The 14,889-nt window shown below is 41.0% G+C and overlaps 1 protein-coding gene across 1 annotated transcript; it reads right to left on the bottom strand.

Moving 5' to 3' along the window:
• Window positions 1–3,532: 3,532 nt before the first annotated feature.
• Window positions 3,533–14,889, bottom strand: cept1b (choline/ethanolamine phosphotransferase 1b). Its single transcript, XM_080727528.1, has 11 exons — window positions 14,715–14,889; window positions 13,811–13,952; window positions 13,393–13,591; window positions 12,838–13,012; window positions 11,116–11,263; window positions 9,996–10,137; window positions 8,886–8,970; window positions 7,067–7,198; window positions 6,748–6,906; window positions 6,184–6,309; window positions 3,533–5,016 (listed from the first exon to the last, which is right to left on the bottom strand). Exons 2-11 carry the CDS (start codon window positions 13,833–13,835, stop codon window positions 4,891–4,893), a joined length of 1,317 nt encoding a protein of 438 aa, XP_080583654.1. The 5' UTR covers window positions 13,836–13,952; window positions 14,715–14,889; the 3' UTR covers window positions 3,533–4,890.

Raw genomic sequence — 14,889 nt, 5'->3', positions numbered from 1 at the left:
GAGAAGGAGAGTAACTGTTGTTACTAGTAGTACACTACTGTGTATCAAATACTTCATTTAAATTACATTTGCATACTTGTACACTGAAAAGCCATGGAACTTTTATTACTATTACAGCTAGTATGACTACTGCAGGTACTAAAATCACTGGAATCTCTGGAACAACTGTCTATTTAATGGGGAAAATATGTGTCCAAGCTCACTCTTTTTTTTCATGGATTTTTTAAATAAAAATGTAAAAAACCTCAGTTGCCACTTTACTTCTTTTTGACCAAAAAAACTGTGCCTGTAGAGGTGTTATATATTTGGCATTGAACGTTCCCTCCAGCTAGGGATGCTGGGGTTCGAGCAATCGAGTTCCCAGAAATTATTTTTTTCGCCAGGGTTCGAGTGGATAAATCGATCCTCGTTTTGCTATATGGGGACCCCCTCGTGTCCCAGGACCCCATGTTGAGCCTCACAATGCCTGCTGTTCCAGGTTATACAGAATGGGAAAGGCTTGTCTGACATCAACAGCTGAAACACACGATGGCTCCACATGTCCAGCCCTATGTTTACCTACATGCACTAAGCATATAATGGTATGTTGTTCACGGGTTATTTGGACGACCCTAAAGCTTCCATAAAACCATAAAATGACGACCAGTGCACTTTTCCCGGTGTGAAACCACATACTGACTGGACACTCCACTCACTGTAGTCATACATGTACTTATTGGCAGGAATCATAAATCATGTCAATATGACTAGTAAAAACTAAGTCATTCCCACAAAAGGGTAGAGAGGAATTAACACCATCAATGACACCTTCTAGGCCATTAATGAGAACTGCATCGTTTCAATGACATCACATTGGCTTCATGTCCAGGATGCCTGCAGTCAGGTCACAATAAAAGACAACGCAACGCAACAAGGCAACAAGACAACGCAACGCAACAAGGCAACAGAACGCTTCACGTGGGGCTTATCGCATTTATTTGCATTGGTAGATGCAGATTGTCGACTGAAGTTTTTACGTTGTAATCTATAGGAAAAAGAAAAAGGAAAACACTGTTCTGCACATTGTTAATGTTTCATGTTATACCTGAGCTTCACAGTCTGGCAAAAAAAGAAAAAGAAAAAAAAAGAAACAAACAAAAACAGTAACACTTTGCCATTATAGATCAGACAGCATGCACAATTTAAAAGGCTTCGTTTACATAAATCATTTAAGGCAACAGTTTACTAGTCTGACAAAGACTTTGTTTACACTGCTGGCAAATCTTTCAAATAAAAAGACTTTAAAACAATAAAAAATTAAATGCACAAAGGGAGCTGTGACATCACCCACTGGTTTTCCACCATCTCAAAACTTCTGACTGTCCACACCATTATCAAATCTGATCTGTAGGGCTGACTGTCAATTAAAAATCGGATTTTTAGGACTGACTGTCCATACTGTTATTTGAAAGTGATCGCATCAGATTTGTGTATTTAGACATAGTCTACATATCTGCATTGCTCGCTGTTGTCATCATTCCAGAGCCTTGTATTCAGAGAGTCACGCCACCTCTGTTCACTTCATGGGGCCAGGTCTTCTACAAACACATCTATTAATAATAATAATCTTGTTCCGGACTGAGACACATCTTTAGATCAGATTTGAATCTCATTTCAAAGCATCCAAGAATGAAATCCTTGGATTCTTTGCCATTCAGACTTGATTAAACCGGAATCTGATTTCAATTTGGATTTAGGCCATAACATGGGATTTGGGGGCTGCCAGTGTTAACATGCAGTTGCACTTGAAATGATTCAAAACTACCTTTGCAAATGAGCTTTATTGGCAAAAAAACACAAACTGCCAAATTAAACGAGAACAATTAAAAATGTGTTGATTTTGGAGAAACCACTCGTAATATTAGTTGTGTTGAGCTATTTAGATTGTTCTGATTTGATTTGTTTATTTCAAGCAGTTGGCTATAGTGGACCTCTTTGAGCTCCTTCTCTGTTCCATTTAGTGTAGCACAGTGGCTCTCAAACTATTTTAATGAACCCCTATAACTCTGAGAATATATAAATGGACCTGTAAGGATTCATTTTGTTCCATTTGTACACTCTTAAGAGATATTTTGAACCCCCTCCATGAACCATGAGGGTACCTGGACCACACTTTGAGACCCACTGGTGTGGCAGAGTGTTTCCATGTACATATCAGCACCCTGACTCTGTTTGACCAGAATGGAGCAGAGCCTTCATTAGTATCATTGGTAACACCTGGCTGTGAACGAAGAAAGGAAGAGGCCTGGTTTCTTTCCAATATTGCTGCTGCCAATAAACCTGTTTCGCAGTGACGTTTGAATAATTTCAAACTGCAACTGTAGCCTTTAAGACTGTGGTAATGAGGGGTGAATCACTAACACACTGTGTGTGTGTGTGTGTGTGTGTGTGTGTGTGTGTGTGAGAGAAGGTTGATTTCACAAAGTAGTTGTATATAATTGTACAGTTTTACTAAATAACTGTAGTGATGACAAATTCTGCTGCATCAAAATAAAATAAACCCAGCTTTCGGTTAAAGTATGTAACTTTGCCCCGTTTACTGGGGGTTCGATAATGCATTATAATCACAAATATAATGCATTATAAGGCACTTAGACATTATAAAAGTCATTATAATTATTTATATAATTGTGCATAACATTCTATAACAAAGTTTATGACGCATTAGTGCTGGTCATAATACATTATAAGCTCATTATAACTACCTTAGTCACGGCCTTTGTTATAAGTTCTTATGTATAATTATAAACATTTATAACGGGTGTTATGAAGCCTTATCAGTGCATTTATAAATGTGATTATAATGCATTAAAGACCCGACCTTAAAGCAGCACTATGTAACTTTCCTCTTCTGCTCCGGATTTGAACCCGGTTTCCTGCGCAAGTGCTGCCATTTTTACCATGGAGCTAATGGAGCCGGCCTTCTGGCTGAGGGGATAAATTGAATCTATTAATCTGTGTCAGATCCTTTGTCTAGGGGAGACATGACCTTTTACACCAGTGTTTCTCAAACTTTCAAATTTCAAGGTCTCCCCATAACTCTGACAGCATATGCTGTATGCTGTTAGAGTTACAGTCAATTTAGACCCACAAAGTCCCTAGAATCCACTTTGAGAAACACTGTTTTACAAAATCTAAATGTCTCAATAGAAGAGCAGGGAGACAAAATACAGCCACCCCAATTGTATAAGTTATATTGTATTATTACATGGCTTAGTTGAATGCTTGATTCTGAAGAATTTCTGATTGGTTAATCGCTTATTTTATCACTTGATAATGACCACGCCACTCTATTACAGACTGCTCTCTAATTTTAAGTCTCAGAGCACCTGCTGCACTGCTTGAATTTTATGCTATATCCAACATGACAGCCATATAAACAAACACACATAAGTGAAAAACGCTCTGAATCATGTACATGTAGATTGGACAAAATTACTGTATGTTACAAAATAAATCACAACCAGTGTGAAGTGAGCGGTGCTTTTTATGTAGTTTCATTAACCGTCCTGCGAAATTGGCCAATAAGCCAAGCGTGGGACATACTGTACGTACAAACAGACAAAGCCAGATGTATGAGCGGCGAGCACCGCTCAAAAAGTTACATAGTGAGGCTTTAATATAAACTTACCTAAAAGAACATACTACTACCATCTAGGGAGGATTGATGGGTCAAAGCAGCGTCATTAACTTAAGAGTTGCATAAATATCCACGCTCTAGGTAAGTTTTGATATTTAAAATAAAATAAAAGGCAAAGGCTTATATATATATGCAAATATTGAAAAAGAAAAAAAAGGAAGCAAAGGCTAACCATGTCATTCATTCTATACATGTCATTGTACATAAATGATTAAAAATATATATAGATTTTTTAAAAACATATGTTGACACAGACATAAAGTAGCACCTACTAAGCACAGTGAAGTCCTCAGTGTTAATTTAACTCTGAGAGTATATCGTACAGGTAAAACCAAATGGACCCGTAACTCTAATGCTGAGTTCACACTGGCAACTACAAAGCTACAGGCTACCATTCATTTTCAATGGAAGCCAGCGATATGAAGATACAAAGCGACACCCGGCGTTTGTATACTGCTACAAAATACAAGTTGAGCTGGCTTCAACTGCAGCTAGAAAGCTACAGACATTGCTGCATAGCATTTTAGCTTTGTATCTTTTGTACAGTATCTGCCAGTGTGGACGCAGCATTAGAGTGTACACGTGAACCCAAATGGGTCCATTTCTGGGTTCACTTGTACCCTCTCCGAGTTAATTAACACAGCGTATTCTCAACCCCAATTACCGTCGGGTCAAAACTGCCTTGCGCTCGTCACATTGTCACTTCCAGAGCCCAACCGATGACAGTTTTATGAGTTCGATGCCGATCTCGACTTTGGAGAGATTCTCAACCTGTGGTGCCGGGACCCTCTGGTGGGCCTTGAGCTTATTGTAAGTTGGTCTGCCGAAATAATTGGTGAAAACACTAATGCCATTAATATTAAATACTATACTATATTACTTCCATCGATCCGAGGCGGGAACACAATCGACTGATTGTAAAATAAACATGCTCCGAAAATGCATCGTGGCCCACCCATCTGACCACTTATATGGCAGCCGATTTTTTCTTCTTCTTTTCTTATTTTTTTCCTCAGTTTTGTGTGTTACTGTTTGAAGTTATTAATGTTGTATTTTAGATTACAAATCAAATAAATAAAAATATAATAGGCTTATATCGGCCATTACTATATATCGGCATTGACCACAGAAAACATAATCAGTCGATCACTATGGTGAAGCATAATAGAACAAAGGGTGACTGCTTAGCAGACAGTGATGGTGTGGGTTCTTCAGTGTAGCGCGGCGGCACTGACTGGGGACAAAGGCTTGATTCTGAAGACGCAGATATGGAGGTGAGAGGCGATCTGGTTGCACACGCTCACACAGTACCGTACCAGGTCGAAAAACGAGAGGATCTGCATTGGAAGGAGAGACCGTTGAAACAAAATCAGTTGGGCAGGAAAAAAACGTAAATAAATTACAGTACATATTTAACTTTGTGGTCAAGAAAAACAAGCCTAAATGACAAAAACATGAGGACAAATGAGTACCCGAGACAAATAACAGTCTAAGTCCATATATATATATATTTTTTAATATAGATTTTTTATTTATTTACCAGACTGTAAGCCACAAACTAGTCATTTTGAATCTGTTAAATTGTTAATGTATGCCCCCCTTATTTTGTTCAATTGTCTGTTTTAATCTGCTCCCTTTGACTGCTGAATATTGCTTGTACGGACTTATACTGTTGTTCCACAAACTATTGGAGATATACAGTTTTTCCACTTTCCATAAGTATTATGTCTTATAATTCCAAATATATATGAGTTAAGTAAAAAAAACAATTCAACTAAATGAGGGGCGAGTGCATCTGGTAAATCAAAAAAATATCTATACTCAAAATGTTTAAATATGGACTTAAGACTGTTATTCGTCTCAGGTGCTCAAATGACCAAGGTACTCTATGTCTGCATGCGGTCAAAACTAGTGCTACGGGCTGAGGTAGAGTCTGATGAGGACAAGTACAGTGGTTTCTTAAACGGGTGTGTGGTGTTTTTGTTCTAATAAGTGTTGAATAGCTCTATAGTGATAGTAATCATTGCTATAGTGTTTGTTCAATAACAGTGTTAAATAGCTCTATATTGTGAGAGGTAATCATTGCTATACAGTAGAGTGTTTGTTCAGTAACAGGAGTCTCTCGGTCTCTCCGGCTCTTTAATACACAGAAAATGCCTTTTCAGGTCGGGATACCAACTTATACAGGATACAGGTTAAACAAGAGCAATGGAAGTGATGGTACAAAGGAATGAGCAGACACATGTTGCAACCCACCTGAAAATGTATTTTCTGTTTATTAAAGAGCTGGAGACACAGGGAGACCCCTGTTACTGAATAAACACTATCTATAGCAATGATTATCACAATATAGAGGTTTTGGTTGCTGTGTTTTAACCAAAAAATATCACTTGTAACGATTATATAAACACATATTTCTTTCAATTTCCTGAAAGATAATGGTTCTGGTCATACAAGGTTATCACCAGACAGTGACGATATGGTGGTTGTTATGAGCTACTCACCAGTGCAGTCCACAGCACCAGGTACTCATCAATAAAACTGTTGAAATACTGATCCAGGAACAGCAGCCCGGGGCCCATGAACGCTACGTCATGGAGATGCATCTCACTTTTTGTCATATGAGCAACCTACAGTATGGAGATGATACGTATTAGCAGTGGTGTAAAGTAACTAGGAACATTTACTTAAGTATTGTACTGGACTAAATTTTGAGGATTGTTTACTTTACTTGAGAAAGAGCAGGCCAAGTACAGACCCAAAGATGAAGTTTACTAAATACTAAGCGGTTTAAGTGGTTAAATGACAGAAAATACACATGAACATGAATTCAACATTTATGGATAAACCAAGTCTATGAAGCTGAAACTTATGAAAATGTTTAATTTGCAACACAATTTTATACAATATGTAGTGGGGGTCCTTGCTTCATCTCTCTCTCAGCTAAGGGGTCCTTGGCCTGAAACCCCTGCTTTAAGACATATTTAGATATACGTTGTACCATACAGATTCAGAGTGAAGCAGCATAAAGTACAGCATATTATGGAGAATGTATGTGTGGTACTTACAACTAATTTGTTGGTGATTTTAGCGGAGACAAAGCCAAAGGCCAGGATATAAACACAGGGGTGCTTCTCAAAGAGCTGGACGGCTGACTTCTTGTATATCATCATAGCCAGCACTATAACAGAGCCGATGTGCAGCACAGGAGACAGCACACTGGTGCCCTGCAGGGGGCGATAAGCTTTGGTTACTAGCAGTTTTCATTGGCCAAGCCCGAAAGGCTGGGTGTGAGTGAAGGGGCGAGGAGCGAAATCCGAGGAGGTTGCGACCAAAGACCAAAAAACTATTTTTTTAACCATGAAATCATGTAGTGTCCATACTCACTGCGATGGTGGATCCATTTTTGCCCACGCCTCCCGTGAAAATAACTGTGAAGTAGTTGGTGCAGGAGAATATGGCCCCCGCAAACGTGCAGACTGCAGGAACTAGTTTCATCTGGACATTTATAATAGGAATCTATTGGAAGATACACGAGAGATCACAATTAACACACAACACTATCACAAGTTCCCACTCAAAATGATAAAGAGGACCCATTTTCAACCCATCTTCATATCATATCATACAACAATAACATATTCAATCATACAATAAGTGTGAGCATTAAAGTATTATAATTTCCGTGACCAAGGTGTAGCGGGAGTGACGTCAGGACTTCGGTACGCAATGGCTTTTGACATAGCCAGTCTTCCATGTAGGTTCTCCTTACCATAGAAAGGCATGGAGGGGGGAGGGAAGCCGGGCGTGGCGGGTGATAATGGGCATTGCACTTACTCCTATGGGCTGGGGAGGCACCTGTCAGCAGGGAGAGTTGGGAAGGAGAGTAGTCCTCCTGGTGGGGGCTCCTCACTGGCAGTAGGCCAGTAGTCAGTAGGATACAAAAGCAGTGGCAACACAGAAATGTGTGTGGGGAGGAATAAATTGGCATAACGACTAAATTGGGGAGAAAAAGGGCGTAAAAAAATTGACTACAAACTACAAAGTCCTATACTTTAGGTACTACTGGTTGCAGAGGGAGTTCAGACGTGTGCTCATACAAACTGGAGTCCAAAAGTGTATGTTGAGTTCATAAACAATATTTATTCTCTGTAACCTAAGTCCTATACTTTCAGCATAAAAAATACAATACATTAAATATAACAGTCAAACAGGTTACAGACCACAGCTCTCCTCCTGAACAGTCAAAAACGGTTTGCCTCTGCCACTGGCCACACCTGCGCCTGATTAGGGACCTGGTTAAATACATAGGCAGGCAACCTTGCCTTGACCAAGCCCTGCAGTGACCTCATCAAATTAGAAATATGGTTCAAATGGTTCTTACACTAACTTTTTTTTAAAGAAAAATCAAACCTCCGTTCGAAGTGGAGCGGTGAATTTGAGCAGCTGTACCCTATGTGAGTGAGTGAGTGAGTGAGTGTAAACTGTGCCTGTGAGTGAGTGGTGAGTGTGCCTGGCCTGCACAAAACAGCGCCCCTCCTTTAACTAGTGTTTTGTGTGTGGCCACTCAAGGTATTGCCAGACTACGGACACGGCCAGCCAGCCACCCACCCAGCCACCCAGAGACATACCCACAGACATACCTGTTCATTGGGAGCGCTTTCACCGCTCCAAAAATGGAAGACATGGAAGACATGGAAGTTCTGTGTGGGAACACATCCCCCGTAGGATTTCATCTGGTTGATGGTGAATTATTTCAGTGGTTCTCAACCTGTGGGTCAGGACCCCCAGGGGGGTCCCCAAATTATTTTAGGGGGCCCCCTGATGATTGGCTAAGTGGGCAAAAAAAATCTTACTCAACAGTAAACAAACCAACAAAAAGTTTAAGTGTATAGAGGGTATCTGCACGTTTCAAATTTCTGACAATTTAAGGACCTTTTAATACCTCTAAAATGACAAATTAAACATTGGCCAGGGGCAAACATTTTGAAAATAGACGATCTACATGCTCACAACGCCTTGCAACGCGAGCACGGTTCTATCTTCACAATGTTCACAATAGAACCGTGTTATAAAAAATGTAATGCCTCAACTCTTAGTGCTCGTCAGGGTGGGGGGTCCACAGTTGAAATATGATTATTTGGGGGGTCGCAGCCTGAAAGGGTTGAGAAACACTGAATTATTTCAGCATTGTGAATTACTGTACCAGTGACTGCCAGAAAGCAGATCCTCCCACGGCAGCCAGCATATAGGTGATTATAATGAAGATCTGCACCTCCGTCACATCAATGCTGAGAGAGAAAATGGAAGCACAGGGAAGCAACAGACGCCGTTAGTACAGTATCAGATCTCTACGCAAGCATCCAACCCAGCAACCATCGACCGTCACAATTATCCACAATCCATAAAAATTGATCTGCGACCCAAACATGGATCCCCCGAACCACTGTTTGGGAAACAGTAGTATTTACAGTACAGTATGAAGAAAAAGGGAATATCCGCATACAATAGGCTGCTCTCCCATCTTTTTAAATAATAATTAAGTAATAAAAAAGACATGAGAGCAGCCTATCGTATGCGGAGATTTCCTTTTTCTTCACTAGATGTTTTTTTTGGTCCAGCACTGTGTTTAACCCATTTAAGCCCTTTGCACACAGGACAGTTGCTGCATGAATAAAACGCAATGCTGTGCGGAATCGGCGCTGCGGATCCCAAAAGGAGTCATAAAAGGAGTGATGATTTTTTTACAGCATGCGACAAGACGCACAAATCGAACTGGGTTCGATCGAGAAAAAAACGCACAGCCGCAGCCACTCGTCGCACGGCTAATTCGGATCCGGTGTGCATGAGGTCGTAGAGAACCATTGTTTTCTTAAAAAAAATGAAATTGTCCGTTTTATCCGTGCGGATAAACGCACCTGTGTGCAAAGGGCTTTAGACGGGTACGTATATCCGTGTCACCACTTTAACCATTATTTCATGCTATAACTATGAAAAAATAGCAGAACTACAAGCTCACAGCATGGCACCGAGTGCCACGCTGCGAGCTTGTAGATCTGCTATTTCTTTTTTTAATCTTGAAAATGTGTGCAAATCCTCTCTTGGTCACTGGAACTAAATATTTTCAGATGGAGGTCTGTGGTCAAATACATATAATTATAGGGGATCCTTGACATGAAAAAGTTTGAGCACCACTGACAGAGAAATATAGGTTTTTCAGAAAACCTTTAGGATCCAGAGGACTTTTTTCAGGTCTAACTGGGTTAAAGAAAGGAGTGTATATCCTACCCTCTTTTCATGATAAAGTAGCACTCACATGCCAAAGCGCAGCGTCCCCGACACGTAGGTCTGCCAGTGGGCACAGTAGAACATGAACATGCCCGCGAAGCAGCAGAAGAACATCCAGTCTGGGTTGGTGCCCAGCTGGACCGCTATGCACGTGCCCAGCACCACGAACACTGCAGAGATGAAGAGAAGATAGAGAAGATCAGTGGTCGAAATTAACTAAGTACATGTACTCAAGTACACGTACTGTACTTAAGTTCAATTTTGAGGTATTGTTTTACTTTCTTCAGTATTTACAATTTTCAATCATTTTGCTTCTACTCCACTACGTCTCAGAGGCAAATATTGTACTTTTGCCATTTAAAAAGCTGATCTACAAGCTCACAATGCGTAGCAAAGCGATGCCAAGTACAGAAGCAAAGGTCAAGTTTAAGAAGTATTGAGGGTTTAAGTGGTTAAATATATGAAAATACACGTTAACATTAATTTACCCAACAATGATGATAGTACTGATAAACAAGTCTATGAAACTATCAATGAAATCTATGACAAGATTTAATCTGCAACATCATTTTATACAATGTAGTGGGGGTCCCTGCTTAAACTCTCTCACGCCAAGGAGTCTTTGGCCTTGAGGATCCCTGATCTAGAATTAAAACCTGAGCTAGAATACAATAAAGGCCATTCCAATAGATCAGGGGTTTTCAACGTTTTCAGGCCAAGGACCCCTTAGCTGAGAGAGAGATGAAGCAGGGACCCCATCTACATATTGTATAAATGTGTGATGCAGATTTTCATCGATTTCATAGATAGATTCATAGACTTGTTTGAAAGCACTATGTCTATGTTCAGTCATCAGTCTACGTTATATTCATCTTAATGTGTATTTTCAGACATTTAACCACTTAAATCGTCTCATTTTGTAAACTTGACCTTTCACTATGTACTCGGCCTGCTCTTTTTTACCTCTACACCAAACCGATCGCTATTTTTGGCTAAAGTTCTCCTCGGAATAGGGATGCGAGGGTTCAAGTTGTTAATTTAAATTAATTATCCTATCACATAAGGATTTGGCGGCCCCCCTGTAGTAACTCTAAGGACCCCCTAGGGGTCCCGGACCCCCTGTTGAAGACCCCTGCAATAGATCACACCTGTGGAAAGAGAGTCACAGCCGTGGTCAAACAGCTCCCCCAGTGGAGAGCTGCTGTTGGTGCGTCTGGCCTGTTTGCCGTCGATGGCGTCCAGCGACTGGTAGACGAAAAGTCCCAACGCACACAGGAGGTACGCCCACACAGGTGCCTGACACACACACACACACACACACACACACACACACACACACACACACACACACACACACACACACACACACACACACACACACACACACAAGAGAATTCCATTCCATATTCCGTGTCACAGTTTCACCTTTTCTAGGGCAAAGCACACTGGAGTACAAAGCTCATTTAATCAGCTTACACGTAAGGCATGTTTTGGGACATGTTTCATGTGAACAAAATCAATGGCCAAAAACAATGCATAGTCAAACATTTCCCAGACTTTCAATAATTCCAAACCTTTGGTCCTCGTGGGAGATACTTTGGCTATTCAAAACTAGCAAATACAAATACATCTGGGGATCCTTGGCATGAAAAAAATCAAACCTCAGTTCGAAGCGGAGTGGTGAATCTGAGCAGCTATACCCTGTGTGTGTGTGTGTGTGTGTGTGTGTGTGTGTGTGTGTGTGTGTGTGTGTGTGTGTGGTCAGCAGAGGTATTGCCAGGCTACAGACATAGTCCGCTGGACACCCACACACATAGCCGGCCACGGACATAGCCACTGTTGTACAGATTACAAAACATGACAACTGGAGGTGTGCAACTGTGCATGCTTGAACTGTGTGTGTATGTGTGTAGCCCATCTTTTATGTTATGGGACCCTCTACTGGACACATTTGCAGTGACAACTTAAGCACACACTACTACATAAACATAAACATACTGTAATACATAGTATTATGTAGATCGGCTATTTTCAGTTTTCACAATGGCCCCCCAGGGAAACGCAACTGCACCATAACAATAACAATATGTACAGTATATTCCTTGGTTCCTATAGTTCAGGACTCATACATACACATATCTCAAATTCCTTTTTCCGTACTCTAAATGCCAAGACTTTTCAGTAGTCTTTTATGGTAATATTATACCATAATTATAATTATAAGACTATCCTTCATTGCATGATAGTGTCACCTAGCAAAAACTGCCGATCCACAAACTCATCTGGCCGGGATCCGCAGCCAAATACTTCCTTGGCACGAAAAAATTTGAGAACTACTGATTTAGAAGGCGTTTGTAGAATCAGCCTCAGGTCTTAATGGTTTAAGTCAGGGGTCTTCAATGTTTTCAGGCCAAGGACCCCTTAGTTGAGACAGATATGAAGCAGGGACCCCCACAACCTGTTCATAGATTCCATATAGTTTCATCGTTTGACAGCCCAATCATCAGTGTATTTTTGGATTTGTGTCAATTTGTGTTTTCAGATATCTAACCACTTGAACCGTCAATACTTAGGCCTAATAAACTTGACCTTTCACTGTAAAACTCTTTGCCAAAAATAGCCGATCTACAAGCTCACAACGGCTCTATAAAATTCTCAGAATAAGGACGTTAGGGTTCAAGTGGTTAATATGAAAAAAAAGGAGGGAAAAAGTTTCTATCACACAAAGATTTGGAGGACCCCCTGTAGTAACTCTGAGGACCCCCTAGGGGTCCCGGGCCCCATGTTGAAGACCCCTGGTTTAAGTACAACGGACCACAATGGAAAGTTGGAAACAAGCCCCATGGGCATCCATCACAAGACGGTCCTACCTGTTCGGTGGCGGTGGGGCAGTAGTAGACCAGCACCAGTGTGGTGAACACGTTGGTGGCCAGGCCTACGATGGTGATGAGGTTGGGGGCCACCCACACGGGCACCCGGGCCACCAGCCACTCCCAGAAGCGCTGCATCACAGGCTCCAGCAGGGAGCAGCCTGCACTGCTGTACCTGTTACCATGTGACACACAGATAAGAGGGTTTGACAGCACATTTGTATTTAGTTTCAGTCATAGTCTTTTGAATGAAAATTTATTTAGTTTTAGTCGAATAAATATAAGATTTTAGTCGACTAAATCTACCATTGATTTAAATCTACCATTGATATGCTGTTTTTATGCCTTGTTTGTAAACCCTGTAGCACTTTGAGATTTGCAAGAATGTAAAGTGTGTTATAAATAAAATGTTTTCTTTTTATTATTATTTCAACAACTTTTTGAAAATATATGACATTTTTTCAACATGGAAATTATTATAAAAAAATAATAATTGTGATGATCTCATAAATGCGATTTAGGCTATTCTGTAATCATGGTGACGGGCGTACTTGCCTGTGTTCCTCCAGTCTCTTGAGCTGGTGTCTGGACAGCGGGGGAGAGGGCAGCTCTATCAGCCGGCGCAGGGCTCCAGGGGCCAGCCAGCAGGTTGCCTCCATGCCCCCCACCACCATGCTACTGCTCTGCCCGGCCAGGGGGTCCCTGTCCCCGTCCCTGCCGCTGCTGCCCGGGGCCCGGCGCAGCCGTGGCCCACCTATATAGGGAGTTGGTGGTTAGTGATGGGTCGTTCATTATCGATTCATTCAAAATGTTACCACAACAAATTATAGCGTAAAAACAATACGCCTATGGGCTCCGCTCTATGCTATGAGGGCTTCTGGGGTCTACTGGGAAACTGGACGACTTGAGCCTATGTTTTATTTTGTCTGGAGTTGTCCGTTAATGGTTTAGGATTCTCTCAGATAATTGTCACCTTGCTGCAGTCCGGGGACACTCATCCTGGAGCGTGCCTGGCCAGCCAGCCGGCTGCGGAGCACCGTCCGTCACCTCGTGTCGCGCTTCAGGCTGCCTCTGCTCCGGGCACTTGTGCAGGAAACCAGGTTAAAAATTCCTATCTGGGGGGGGGGGGGGGGGGGGGGGGGGGGGGGGGGAGAGGAAAGTTACATAGTGCAGCTTTAAGCCTACTCGTTTCGAAAAATAGCAGATCTACAAGCTCACCACACGAACATTGTGACTTCTACTCGAGTCAAAATCAAAATAAAAACATTGTGAATAAATCATTCCGGTTTCATCCATTCCTGACTAAATAAACAAATGAAGTCAAGTAAAGTAAAATTCAAGAGAGAGAACTCAAAGATAAATTCATCAAATTGTAAAGTGATATATATATATATATATATATATATATATATATTTGTATTTGTATTTATATTTATTTATTCCTGGTTGGATGAAATTGGTATCCTGCCTGGAAAAAAGTATGATCTGTTTATTAAACAACTGGAGAGACAGGGAGACCTCTAAAAAAAACTCTATTACAATGATTACTATCACAATATAGTTATTTAACACTGTAACTGAACAAACACTACAGCAATGATTACTATCACAATATAGAGCTATTACTATTTATATTAACAAAATATAACTTACATAAGCTTAGTAAGAAATCTCAGCTAAACTTCTTCTAATAATGGTGCTGTGTACACATTTAACAAAGGGGTCCATTTGGTTTCATTTCTACACTCTAGGAGTTAAATTAATTAACACGCCCACTAATTAGTTTAGTAACAACAACAACAACAACAACAACAATCAGACTTCCTTTAGCTTAGCTTCTGCTAGCATGTTGTGAGAGAGATAACATGAGGACCAACCTGCGCCTTTTGAGAAGGACACTGAGATCCTTATGACCCTTATGGTTCCCTTATGACCCTTTTGCACCTGTATGGGTCCTTTACGATCCGTGCAGAACACACACACTCACACACTCACTCACACACACATACACACACACGCAGTGACAACAACACTGTTAGCCTGCTACTAGCT

The sequence above is a fragment of the Nannobrachium achirus genome, assembly GCF_963921795.1.
Source record: "Nannobrachium achirus genome assembly, chromosome: 6".
NCBI lineage: Eukaryota > Metazoa > Chordata > Actinopteri > Myctophiformes > Myctophidae > Nannobrachium > Nannobrachium achirus.
The sequence above is the reverse complement of the archived record's forward strand: the minus strand, read 5'-3'. Positions and strand labels throughout refer to the sequence as shown.